This window comes from Ailuropoda melanoleuca, chromosome 3, assembly GCF_002007445.2.
Source record: "Ailuropoda melanoleuca isolate Jingjing chromosome 3, ASM200744v2, whole genome shotgun sequence".
Taxonomy (NCBI): domain Eukaryota; kingdom Metazoa; phylum Chordata; class Mammalia; order Carnivora; family Ursidae; genus Ailuropoda; species Ailuropoda melanoleuca.
This window is the reverse complement of record NC_048220.1, coordinates 118,841,051-118,855,782: the sequence shown is the minus strand read 5'-3', so window position 1 is coordinate 118,855,782 and position 14,732 is coordinate 118,841,051. Positions and strand designations below refer to the sequence as shown.

General features: G+C 32.2%; 1 protein-coding gene across 5 annotated transcripts in view; it reads left to right on the top strand.

Moving 5' to 3' along the window:
• NIPBL (NIPBL cohesin loading factor) overlaps positions 1–14,732 on the top strand; it is a 185,028-nt gene that overhangs the window by 95,692 nt on the left and 74,604 nt on the right. For 4 of the 5 annotated variants that reach the window (XM_002923367.3, XM_011230031.2, XM_034657009.1 and 1 more), the window contains one exon: positions 2,996–4,618. The exons of the other annotated variant lie outside the window; for it this stretch is intronic. In XM_002923367.3, the coding sequence (XP_002923413.1) occupies positions 2,996–4,618 (1,623 nt within the window). The remainder of the gene's footprint in view (positions 1–2,995; positions 4,619–14,732) is intronic. 5 annotated transcript variants of the gene reach the window in all.

The following is a 14,732-nucleotide window of genomic DNA, read 5'->3' as shown; positions in this document are numbered from 1 at the left end:
TTTCTTTGTTCATCTTTGCCTATTTCATCTTTTCTCAAGGTCCACTTTCCATGTTAGTAAGTATGAGGAATGGCCTAGCCTAGCTACTTATGTCTTTTACAATGTTACGATATTCTTACACTATAACCCTTATAAAAAGTAAATTACCTACTGTCATTTAGAATAAGAGACTAGATGGAAATAGGAGAGTTAACCACTTAGTTTATACTGTGGTTTAGGGGTAGGATGTTTTCATTTTTCCTAATTGGCTACTATGTGTATAATTGTGTTGTTTTAAGTGTTTTCAGTTATCACTTGTAAATTTAAGCAAGTGATATAGTTTGTTTCTTACAAGAATAATCAAGTTCAGAATTTCTCTAAGAGCTGGATCTTATTTTCATATCAGTAACTAGATAACAAGTATTGTTGGTTTTGAAATTATGGTATCTTTTTATATGCATTTTCTTCAGGACTATATGCATTCTGATAGCTAAACTTATGGTACCCAGTGCTGAAAAGGGCTTAAAGATAATCAGTGTCCCAAATATTGGAATTATTCTTTATAGAGATGGCTTTCCATCATTAGGTGAAGGTTATGATGTAATGAAGACTGATAACAAAAGTGGATAGACAAAAGTGACGTGCAGATTCAGAGCCACTTTACAGGAATAAGTTCATGGTGGAACTGAATCAGATCAAGTGAATCAGACCTGCGTGCTCTTAACATATTCAAGAATCCTTGCAGCAGTAATGGAATTTTTCCCGGTTTTACAGAAGAGGTGACGTACTTTTCAATAGTTGAAAAATTAAAACTTTGTATTTAGCGATATATTGTGCATAATGAAAAAAATTACAAGATCTTTCCAATCTTAATATATTACTCATGTGCAGATGCTTTCATACATTTTTATTATAATCATATTATCTATAGTTTAAGATAACTAAATCAAACATAACAATTTCTTTGAAATTAAACTATGCTAAATTTCCATTTTAATGATAAACGATAATTCGAAATGAGGTTAATGATCTATAAACTCTTAAGTATTTTATAATCCTTTAAATTTAGCCTCCAAGATATTTTAATGTTAGTTCAGAAGAAAGACTGATCATATTAATAAAAGGATAAGCCACAGATTTCTTAAGAGAAATCTTCAAGATGCCTGAGCTCTGTGATGTCATTATGGTTGTTAAGTACACTTAGGTTACCATTTTAATGACTTTTACAAGCCTGTTTCATTGAAAAATATAAAAATCTTCACCTAGATTATACTATTTCGATTTCTAGATTCTTGTCCTAAAGGTTTAAGGGTATAAGGTGATAAAGCATCCCATGTATGAGGTAATAATTATTTGGTGTGTCCTACGGCAAGATGTAAAGATTATTTTGTATGGCAGAACATTACAAAATAAAATTAAGGAAACATTAATATTCTGAGTGCCTTCTTAAGTATTAAGGCTGAAGGTTTCATATAAGTTCTTGCCAGGGTAGTTTTAACTGGGGAAAATAGGTAAGATACTTTATTAATATTATTATGTAGTTATTTTACAAATGGAGCATATATGATGGTAGACTTGACTTCTGAATAACTAAGAACCAGAATGACTGACTTCTACAAAAAATTACTAGCAAATACTTGAGTTAAATTTTAGTAAAATGTTTTTTCTAGATTTTAAGCTGGAATAGACTGCTGCTTCTCACTTTGAAAACAAAATGATGGAACTTTGGTGTATAAAAGCAACATTACCATTAAGGTTTTTTGTTTTTTTTTTTTCAAACTTGGTTTTCTAACAATAAGAGGTTATTTTTTTAGTGGTCATTTTGACTTTTAACCTTGTTTTCCTTAAATGATACTCTATCACATTAATGAATATCATAAGGGAATCTAGAGGTTCTCCTATAAAAATGATTTAAAATGACCTTTAAAACAAAGCCAGGCAATTTAGAAGTAAATATTAAAGCAGACAAAACTTTAAGGTGCTGTAATATAACTATTACCAAGAACTAACTAGAGATTCAGTTTGTAGAAAATGATGTAGCAGCCTTGAGTCAAGTGGAATCACGCACAGAAGAAATACCTAACTTAAAAATACCTTGGCATTTTATTGTGGTGGATTTGTGTTTGTATGTATTTTTGTCTTTATATTTCAGAATACCATAAATTATTTCTTACGGAGGCCAATATATAGATCCCTAGAACTTTACATTGAAGAACCAAAGCATTTTTCTTAAGTGGAAGTTGCTTTTGAAACAGGGTTTATCTAAAAAGTCCTTATATGCGTCTCATTTTTATACTTATAATATTAATATTTCCTTACTTTAAATATACTTCTAATGTGTGTTAGCTTTTAAATTCCATTTGTGCTGTTGACACCTTAAAGAATTGGAATCCTGGATCAAAGGTTAATGACAAACTATTAAACACTTTTTTTTCCCCCCTTATTCTCATTTACCTTTTTTCAGTGGCATGATTTCTGTTTCTTTTGGGTTTTATTCTTTTCCATACTTGTCTTACATGTTGTAAAAGCTTGTTTCCTGTTCAGTATGTTAGCAGATATGGGGCACTTAGTAGTTTTTGGTTAATGGTTAAATGATCTTAAATGAGAACATGTGATTTATAACTGGTTCCCTTATTCTTATGGAAAGAATCTGGTTTATCCTTTACGTATACAAACATATACAAACATAAATATATGTTTGTATTTAATGTATTATAAGTTCTATTTATTTTATACTCTTGGTCTTATTTATATAATCAACAAATACACTGTTAAATTCTTGTTACTATAGTCGCTAATATTTGTTGAGGTACAGCCAGCATGAATATTTTCTTAAACCTTGGTTTAGAAGTATTATGTGATTCATGCCTGCTATTTTATACACGCATATTGACATTTGCATTCACCACATTTAAAAAAACATTGTGACTTAAAGAAATATCAAGTCCATATGGCTTTTAATAAGATAAGAATATATGTCTATTACTGATACTGAATATTTATCTTTGAATTTCAGATAAGCCTTTGAAAAAAAGAAAACAAGATTCTTACCCACAGGAGGCTGGGGGTGCTACAGGAGGTAATAGACCAGCTTCTCAGGAGACGGGTTCTACGGGAAATGGGTCAAGGCCAGCATTAATGGTTAGCATTGATCTTCATCAGGCAGGAAGAGTGGACTCTCAGGCTTCTATAACTCAGGATTCAGACTCCATAAAAAAGCCTGAAGAAATCAAACAATGTAATGATGCGCCTATTTCTGTTCTTCAGGAAGATATTATTGGAAATCTTAAAGCTACACCAGAGAACCATCCTGAGACTCCTAAAAAAAAGTCTGATTCTGAGCTTTCAAAGAGTGAAATGAAACAAAATGAAAGATTGGCAGAATCTAAACCAAATGAAAACAGATTGGTGGAGACAAAATCAAGTGAAAGTAAGTTAGAAACTAAAATTGAGACACAAATAGAAGAACCTAAACAGAATGAGAGCAGAACAACTGAATCCAAACAAAATGAGAGCACCACAGCCGAACCTAAACAGAGTGAAAATAGACTGTCTGAAATAAAACCAAATGACAACAAACAAAATAACAGCAGATCAGAAACAACAAAGGCAAGACCTGAAACCCCAAAGCAAAAGGGTGAAAGCCGACCTGAAACTCCAAAACAGAAGAGTGATGGGCGCCCTGAAACCCCAAAACAGAAGGGTGATGGACGACCTGAAACTCCAAAGCAGAAAGGTGAGGGCCGACCTGAAACTCCAAAGCAAAAAAATGAAGGTCGGCCTGAAACACCAAAACATAGGCATGAAAATAGGAGGGATTCTGGAAAGCCATCAACAGAGAAAAAACCTGAAGTGTCTAAACATAAACAGGATATTAAATCTGATTCACCTCGGTTAAAATCAGAACGAGCTGAAGCCTTAAAGCAGAGACCTGATGGGCGATCTATTTCTGAGTCATTAAGACGTGACCATGATAGTAAACAAAAATCAGATGACAGGAACGAATCAGAGCGGCATCGGGGGGATCAGTCAAGGGTTCGAAGACCAGAAACATTGAGATCCTCTAATAGAAATGAACATGGCATTAAATCTGATGGTTCAAAACCTGATAAACTAGAAAGAAAACATAGACATGAATCAGGGGACTCAAGGGAAAGACCATCTTCTGGGGAGCAAAAATCAAGGCCTGACAGTCCTCGTGTTAAACAAGGAGATTCTAATAAATCAAGACCTGATAAGCCTGGTTTTAAATCACCAAATAGTAAAGATGACAAAAGGACAGAGGGTAATAAGACTAAAGTAGACAGTAATAAAGCGCACCCTGACAATAAGGCAGAATTTCCAAGTTATTTGTTGGGGGGCAGGTCTGGTGCATTGAAAAATTTTGTCATTCCAAAAATCAAGAGGGATAAAGATGGTAATATTACTCAGGAGACAAAGAAAATGGAAATGAAAGGAGAGCAGAAAGACAAAGTAGAAAAAATGGGATTAGTTGAAGACCTAAATAAAGGAGCTAAGCCTGTAGTTGTCCTGCAAAAACTGTCTTTGGATGATGTTCAGAAACTTATTAAAGATAGAGAAGATAAATCAAGAAGTTCCCTTAAACCTATCAAGAATAAACCATCAAAGTCAAATAAAGGTAAGAATACTTATACTGATGTCATTTGTATTCTAATCAGTTTTGGTTTAAGTTTCAGGGTTACTAAGGATTAAAAAAAATGGAAATTTACAAAAATTGAAACACTGCTGTAGGAAAATACAACATTTATATGAAACTGTAATGAATTGTTTTCAGTAAGGTAAATGAAAAGTTGCCAGTGAAAATTATCTTCTACCCCAACTTGAACTACTCACTGTATTCATGATTATTACTTTGGTACACAGAGATAAGTTCTTTTGCTGTCTAGTTATTTCAGGTGTTTTTGAAAGTTGCTTGTTAATCAAATGAATGATTAGAATGAATATATGTAACAACTTTCGTAAAAAGTTATTTAGACTGAAGAGGTGTTCCATTCTATAAGGAGGTAGTAAATTGAATTTTAATTTTTAACATCTCAGTAAAGCTATATGGTATACAAAAATCAATGTTATAAGCTCTTAAGAATATTGTGTCTTATATGGTTTTCTTACATACCTATCTCTGAGTTAATATTGAGGCATAGTTTAAATTTATATAATTTAGAAAGTTAGAGAAAGGTTATTTCCCTTTTTGTGGGAGAGGTGGTCAGTTATAGGTATTTTATTTAAAAAATACATAGTTTTGCCCTTTTTGTCTTAAGGAATAGTATTCACCTCTTAAATCAGGTTGAATCATTAGCTGGTGAGGTTTGGGAGTGGTTTTTTTGTTTTGCTTATTGTATGGTTGCTGAGTTAAAGTCTATGGTTACTTGAATAGTAGTATTTCCAGGAAAAAGTCTTTAAGTGTTGAAAATACAATGGCAGTCTGTGCAGAAAATATAGTTTTGTGTTCCTTTGTATACTACTTTTAAAATATTTACATATATCTACATGTATATGCACACACATACATATATAATTTGATGATGGTATGTGGCAAGACATATGTAGCCCATGTGATATAAATACATGAAGATACCAGTTTTAAGGCAATAAAGGTGAAAGTTTGATTTTTAAGTTCTTATTCTGTGAAAGAGATTCATTAACAACTTAGATTTATATTTACTTATAAATATATGAAACTCTTGAATTGTGCAGTTCCATAGGATAGTCACTAGCCTCTCTATAGCTATTTAAATGGAAATTAGTTTAAATAAAATTAAGAATTTATATCCTCAGTAGCCACATGTGACAAATGGCTCCCTTATTAACACAGCTAGAGAATGTTTGCATCATTACAAAAAGTTGTATTGCGTAGTACTTGCAGTGTATTAGGAAATCCAGAAGGTGTAATGGTTATTATTATTTTTGTAAAATGTTTTGCCTACCAAAGAAAGCTCAATGAAAACATAGTGTCACTACAAAGAACTGTATTCAAAGAAGTGACTTGTTATAATCAGTCTTTTTTTATTATTACTTGGTCTTTATCAAATGTTTACTTTTTCAATGTTTATTTGGTTTTATTTTTCAAAAATGAAAAAAGATTGTCTTTATCACTAATATTTGTACTTCTTTAGTGAAGCTTTCAGATTTTAAATTATAACAATCAGACAACAAAAAATTAAAACTTCAGCTTTAATAAATAGCCTTTATTATTTAACTTGAATACATCTCTTTAGAATTACTCGTTTATATAAAAGAAATTGTTAGAATGTAGTGGCCAGCGCTAGAATTGTTTTCTTTTAGATAAAGATTGTTTCTTAAAACTTTCACTGAAACTTTGGGAGTAGCTTATATACAGTATAAACTAAAGAGTATAGGTATACAATTTTAGAAGAGTCAGATGGAAAGATGGAAAGTGGTACCCTCTTGTCTCTTGATCTGGACCATCTTTTTCTCCCCTTCCCTCTGTCAGCTTATGCTAGCCTTGCTTTCTAAGCTCTGTCCTAACAAAGAATCTTTACAACTGATTATCAAGAAATGATTGTAGCTCCTAATATAGTACTCCTAATAGTAACTGCTCTACTCTTTCCCATGGTTTTTTCATTGCCTTGTGAATGGTAAACTTTTTAATACTAATCCATGTTTCTACTAAATGTACTTTTAACACAAATGTATATGCTTGATATGTTCGTGTTAGTAAATAGGCTGTCTGGGTATGTCTGCCTATTTGAGTAGGGTGTGTGTAGTGTGCGCGCACGTGTGTGTGTACATGTGCAGGTACGTATATATACACACATGTATTACCAATCTGCAGTTATAATTAAGTGGACCTTTTCATCAAAAAATATTATTTTAATGCTTAGATTCACTTCAAGACCCCATGTAGATATCATTTGGCTTTATTTATACCTTAGAATTCATATCTGTTATTTTTTAATCTACTAATTTTGGTTTTGTTTTAGATCTCTGCTACTAAGCAGTAGCAGAGTTACAGAATAGTGAATTCTTTAAATTACGTGCATGGGAAGCACAGTTGTGGATTATTGGCCCTTTGTGTGGTACACATTACTTGGAATTTTCTTTTGGAGAGTCACAGAATCACATATTCTGACATGCCGGTGGTGTTTTTCTGAGTAAAGGAATTAGATTGAATATTATTGAGATACTCTTGTGGTTGATTTCTCAGGCCAAAATTCTTGGTATGTTTTCCTTTCTTGGAAGAGCCATGAAATTCCATCTTTTTAAATATTTTACCTGATGTCCATATCTAAAATACTCATTCTTTAGTGTAGTTTAAAATTCCTTGAGAATGCTTTAAGCTGATAAATTTAGAATGTTAGGGATATAGATTTATGACTCTTAATATATAACTTATTTTTGTCATTTGTGTGAACATATTAAATGTAAAAGTGACATAGTTACATTTTATTTGATTTCTGTGGGGACATGTGTATGTACCTACCATAAATTAGAGCATATTAAATAGCTGTTGAATGACTGTATTGACACCATGTTTCAGAAAAGGTTTTGTGTGCAGATTAAAATTATGTATTCATCTTTCATGTTCCCACCAATAGACCCTAGCTCAAGAGCTACACAATTTTCAACTTTCTCTTCCCTAAACTTTGTAATAACTCTTTTTATCCTGTCAACTACTTACTTTTTTGTTAAGGTTCCAAAGAGATTTATTCTTACTTATGTCTGTGTAATTACCCTTTCCCTTTATTTTGCTCTATAGCTGTTACAGATTGGCTCAGTATCACTTCTGTTCTCATCCTGCTTCTATCATCTTCTGTCTTCTTACCATCCTTGTTTCTTCCTTTTCAAGCAGGGGATGGATATGGAGAACCAACATAATCTTTATAAAACCTTTTAAATTTCTAAAATTTCTTCTAATATAATGTATTTCAGTTAGTATATTAAATGCCAAAAATAATATCTTTATTGAAATATTTTTATTTAGAATATTATCCTAATATACCCTAATGTATATGTCTCCAGTTTAAATAATATAAAGTAATGAGGTCTTTAAGACTGGCACGTTATGTGTTGTTAACAGCTTAGTAATTACAAACATTAATAATTTGATTTGGGTTTTTATAATTCCAGAGTGTCTCACAATATTTTACCTTTAATTTTTTGTCTTTCCTCCACCTATTTCCTTCCAACTAGTGTATTGTTTTATATCACTTGCACTCAGTTCTTAAGAAATATCCCATACCATCCGTATTTGAGATCATGGCCTTTAAACAGTTAAACAATTACTGAAAATGGTTTTCACTGGGAGTGTGTACTAATGTAGCAGCTCAGATAGTCAATAGTGTTTAAACTGTAGTGTTCATTTGACTAGGTAATGGTTGCAGTCACATTTGGGGCTGTTATTTCGCCTCAGTTACTACTATACCAGTTACACTACTCGGTGTTGATCATGAAAGTACATTAACTGGTTGCATTTTATGTGGCACTGAACACAATCTAGTTGGATTGTGTTTAGGATTCTAGGCTTCTGTAAGTGTACTATCTCTGAGAGTGAATTTTTGGCATAGTTTATGATTTCTAAATTGAGGAATTCTTAGTAAAGTGGATATGACTGTAATATTCAGAATCTTTAATAGTGCTGCAGTGGACATTTATTTTGGTTCATTTGAATGGTTTTATAAAATGCTTTTCAAAAAACTCAAATTTTCAGTTTCTGCAATCAGTTTCTTATTATCATTGGTATCTTTAGGAAACATTTGGAGAATATTTATTACAGAAGTTGTTATACTATATACCTAACTATTGTTGGGTGTGATTTTTACAGCAGTATTTTGAAAATGTTTGTCCATGATTTCTGTTCATAGAAAATTTTTGGTTCACATTTTGCTTAATAGATGATTGATACTGATTTAAAGAGATTATGTAGAATTTTTTTCATAAGAATTAAATGTATTAAAATTTGCTAGTGGTGTTTTTGTTCCTTCTCTTTTTGTTTCTCAAGCCAGCCCAAGGACATAGCTTCTATAAGGTTTTCCTGTATGTTAAAAATAGGCATATAGTTGAGGGGTAAATAATTAATTGTGGAAGAACCTCCTATTTATGAAGAAGCAGTCATTACTCTAGCATACTGAATACCTTCTTACTCTAAAAAAAGTTACTGAAATCCTCCCTTAAAAGAGCCTGATACCTATGCTAAGATAATGAATATCTACGTGATAGATCATAGTATAATATTAAATTGTTAACATAATATTGTAGTAATAAGTTAATATTATTATATGGTCTAATGTACAATGACCTTCTTAGAACATAGAGGTTAGGGGCGCTGGCCCCCACACACTTGAAAATCCGTGTATAACTTTTGACTCTGCAAAAACTTAACTACCGGTGGCCTACTATTGACCAGAAACCTTACTGATAACAAACAATTGGTTAACACGTATTTTGTATTTGTATTATATATTGTACTCTTACAATAAAGTAAGCTAGAGATTAGAAAACATTAAAATCATAAGGAAGAGAGAATACATTTATAGTACTGTACTGTATTTATTGGGAAAAATCTGTGCATAAGTGGACTTGTGTAGGTCATACCCATGTTATTCAAGGTCAACTGTATGTATAATATAATGTATAGTATAATATCAAGTAGGTATTCATTATCTTAATAGCTATATCAGCCTCTTATAGAGGAGGGTTTCGGTAACTTTTTTTTAGAATAAGAGAATTAACTATGTTAGAATAATAGAGTAACAGTATATAAGACACTATCTGTGATATAATACGATACAATATAATGTGGAATTTTAAATCTGGCTCTGCTCCTCTGCCCACAAAAAAATTATCCTTCTCTGGCTTCTGATGTTGCAAATTGAAAATTCTCCATTAAGTTCATTATAAATGATAGTACAGAGAGCACTGGTATCAGAATGTTGAATAAATCATAGCCTTTCAAAGCCTTGGTTCATTCACTTTTAAAATGGAGAAACCAGTTTTCTTCCTACCTTATTCAGTTATGAGGGCTAAAATCAATCTTACAGTAAGAGCCAAAATCTGCCCCAATTTTTTATATGAAGAAATACAGTCATGCCATTTATAATTGAATTTATCTAATGAAGAGAGTAATTTTTGAAAATAAATCTTTTTATATATACTTTATAGTCAGTATATTTGGAGACATTGCTTCCACCATTTCTTTATTTTTTATTAAGATTTTATTTATTTATTTGTCAGAGCGCAAGCAGGGGGAGCGGCAGGCAGAGGGAGAAGTAGGCTCCCTGCTGAGCAAGGAGCCCGAAGTGGGACCCTATCCCAGGACTCTGGGATCATGACCTGAGCCGAAGGCAGACACTTAACCAAGTGAGCCACCCAGGCATCCCCCGTTTCTTTATTTTTTGAAATTATATTTAACATATAACATTTTAATAAAGTGTACAAAATAATGATTTAATGTATGTATATATTGTGAAATGATTATTCCAGTAAGTTTAGTTAGCATTCATCACCTCACGTAGTTCTATTTTTTTCCTTGTGATGAAAACTTTTGAGATTTACGATCTTAGCAACTTTCAAATATACACTATAATATTGTTAACTGTAGTCTCCATGGTGTACATTACATCCCCGGAAATTATTTATCTCGTAACTGGAAGTTTGTACCTTTTGACCACCTACCCATTTCACCCACCAATCACCTCCCAACCCTGTCTCTGGCAACCATCAATCTATTCTATATTTCTGTGAGTTGTTTTTTTAGATTCCACATAAAAGTGAGATCATACAGTATTTGTCTTTCACTGTCTGACTTCTCTTAGCATAATGCCCTCAGGGTACATCCTTGTTGTTGCAAATGATATGCTCTCCTTTTTATGGGTGAATAATATTCCATTGTGTGTGCACGCATATACACCCATTTTCTTTATTCATTTGTCGATAGACTAAATAACTTAGATTGTTTCCATGTCTTGGCTATTGAAAATAATGCTTCAGTGATCATGGGTGGGGGCAAGCTGTGGAGATACCTCTTTGGGATAGTGATTTCATTTCCTTTGGATATATATCCAGAAGTGGGTATTGCTGGATCATATGGTAGTTCTATTTTCAATTTTTTGAGGAACCTCCCTACTGTTTTTCATAGTGGCTGCACCAATTTACATTCCCACAAACAGTGCACAAGGTTACATTTTCTCCACATTCTCACCAGCACTTATCTGTTGTCCTTTTGCCATTCTAACAGGTGTAGCTCCTTATGGTTTTGATTTACATTACCTTGATGATTAGTGATGAGCATCTTTTCATATACTTGTTGACCATCTGTATGTCTTCTTTGGAAAATGTCTGTTTGGATCTCTGCTTATTTTTTAATCGGATTGCTGTTTTGCTGTTGAGTTGTAAATTCTTTATAGATTTTAGATATCAACCTCTGATCAGATACATGATTTGCACATATTTTCTCCCATTCAGTAGGTTGCCTTTTCATTTTGTTGATGGTTTCCTTTGCTGTGTAGAAGCTTTTTAGTGTGATGTAGTCCCACTTGTTTATTTTTGCATTTGTTGCCTTTGCTTTGGTATCAAATCCAAAAAAGTCATTGCAAAGACCAGTGTCCAGGAGCTTACCACCTATGTTTTCTTCTAGGAGTTTTGTGGTTTCAGGTCATATGTTCAAATCTTTAATCATTTTGAGTTGATTTTTGTGTATAATGTGTGATAGTGGTCCAGTTTCATTCTTTTGCATGTGGCTGTCCAGTTTTTTCCAGCACCATTTATTAAAATGACTGTCCTTTCTTCATTGAATATTCTTGGCTACTTTTTTGTAAATTAATTGACCATATATGCATGAGTTTATTTCTGGGCTCTCTGTTCCATTGATATATGTGTCTGTTTTTATGGCAGTATTATACTGTTTTGATTACTGTAGCTTTACAGCATGATTTAGTATCAGGAAGCATGGTGCCCCAAGGTTTGTTCTTATTTCTTAAGATTGCTTTGCCTATTTGACTATTTCATGGTTATGTACAAATTTTAGGGCGGTTTGTTTTTCTATTAAAAACACTGGAATTTTGATAGGGATTGCATTGAATGTATAGATGGCTTTGGGTAGTATGGACATTTTTACAGCGTTTTTCTAATCCAGGAGCATAGAAATTTGTTAGCATTTATTTGTCTCTTCAGTTCCTTTCATCAATGTTTTCTAGTTTTCGGTGTACAGATCTTTCACCTCCATGGTGAAATTTATTCCTTGATATTTTATTTTTTTGGATGAAGTTATAAATGGACTGTTTTCTTAATTTCTCTTTCTGATAGTTTGTTGTTAGTGTATCAAAATGCAACTGATTTTTGTATATTGATTTTGTATCCTGCAACCTTATTTAATTTATTAGTTCTGACAGTTTTTTGGTGGAGTCTTTAGAGTTTTCTATATATAATATCATGTAATCTACCAATAGAGACAATTTAGTTTTTCCTTTCTGGTTTGGATACCTTTTATTTGTTTATTTTCTTGCCTAATTGCTCTGCTCTGGCTAGGACTTCAGTTCTGTGTTGAATGAAAGTGGCGAGATTGGGCATCTTTATCTTGTTCCTAATCTTGGAAAGCTTTTCACCATTGAGTATGATAATAGCTGTGGGCCAGTCATATATGGTCTTTAGTGGCCATTTCCTCTGTACATAGTTTGTTGAGAGTTTTTTGGTTTTTTGTTTTTTTTATCATGAGTGAATGTTGAATTTTCTAAAATGCTTTTCTGTATCTATTAAGATGATCGTGGATTTTTATTCATTTTATTAATGTATATCACATTGATTGGCAGATTTTGAACCATTCTGCAATAAATCCCACTTGATTGTGATATATAATCTTGATTCTTTTAATGTGTTGAGTTCTGTTTGCTAATATTTAGTTGAGGAGTTTGAATCTGTGTTTATCATGAGTACAAGAGTATTGGCCTGTAATTTTTTTTTTTTTTTAGTGTTGGCTCCATGCCCAGTGTGGAGCCCAGTGTGGAGCCCAGTGTGGAGCTTGAACTCACTACCCTGAGATCAAGAGTCAGACACTTAACCTAGTGAGCCACCCAGGCGTCCCTTGGCTTGTAATTTTCTTTTCCTGTAGCGTCCGTTGGCTGTAATTTTCTTTTCCTGTAGTGTCTTCTGGTCTTGGTATCAGGGTAATGCTCCCTTTGGATGGTGTTCTCGCCTTTCCTTACTCTTCTGTTCTTGGAAGTGTTTGAAAAGAATTAGTACTAATTCTTTAAATGTTTGTTAGAATTCACCAGAAAAGTTGTCTGGTCTTGGGCCTTTCTTTGTTGGGAAAATTTTGATTACTAATCCAATCTCCTAATAATTGGTCTCTTCAGATTTTCTATTTCTTCATGAGTCAATCTTGGCAAGTTATATGTTTCTGGAAATATACATATGTGTATTTTTAGGATCCTTTGTGTGGTATCCATTTTGATTTATTTTGTTTATAATGTTATTTATTTGAATGCTCTTCCTTTTTTTCTTGGTAAGTGTGGCTTAAAGGTTTGTCTATTTTTATCTTTTCAAAAATTCAGCTCTTAGTTTCATTTATCTTTTCTATTTTTAGTCTATTTCATTTATTTCTGCTTTAGTATTTAGTACCTCCTATTAAATTTGGGCTTGCTTTGTTTTCTTTTTCTAGTTCATTGAGATATAACGTTAAGTTGTGCTTCCACTATTTATTTTTCTTTCTGTATATACATGTCACGGAAAGGATCATTTGATCCCTGTTTCTTTTTATAGCTCTTCCTCATAGTAATGTAATAGGTGCATGTTGATGAAATCTTTGTAGTACCAGTGTCAATATCAAAACTGTGGTGCTTAAAACCAGATTTTTCTTAGAATCTTTTCTTCTGTCTGCTTTATTCATAATAGTGTTTTTTCAGTTGCTACAAACCAAATCTTTGGTTTTTGTCTTCATTATAAATAAACTAATTTTCAATGACCTAAAATGTACGGAATATAGTGACTACACTGGCAAGGTGGGTGGCACTTTGTTCCAATTTGAATTAAAGTATGACATGATATAGATCAGGGGTCAGCAAACTTTCTTTAAAGGCCCAGATCGTAAATATTTTAAACCTTGTGGGCCACTTACCTTTAACATTGTAATATGAAAGCAACCATAGACAACATGTGTTGTGTGTCAGTGTATTCTAATAAAACTTTATATACACATACAAAAATGTGGTGGGCAAATTTGACCCCACAGGCTATAGTTTGCTATGTCTACTATAGATATAAAATTGAAATTTTAATGTGGGTGAATCTGATAACTAGATTATTTATTCTGTAGCAAATGAGACATAAAATTTGGATTTTCCAATGCCATTTGAGTATTTATATGTGTATATAAAAGGATTCATCTAGAATGAGTTTTGAAGTAGTTTTCTAGTTCTTTTCCAGTATTTATGAATGTAGTATGAAATTTGCCAAATATAATATTTTAAGCAGGATATTTAATATCTGAGAGTACTTCATTTAGTGGGGTTATATATATTATTAATATGCTAATATATAATTAATATATAAAACATAAATATGTAACAAATACACAGGCTTAAATTGCTTTTCAAATATCTTATACTTGTCACATGTCAATTAAGACATCTTTTCACTTTGTGGATAAACTTCTCTATAGTTATCAATATGGAATAAACTAAGAACTGCTTTCAAGATTTAGAAAAGAATTTTCAGCTGGGAAAAGATGTTAAAAGAGATAAAACTGATCTAAACATCTTTCTTTTTTTTTTTTTTTTTTT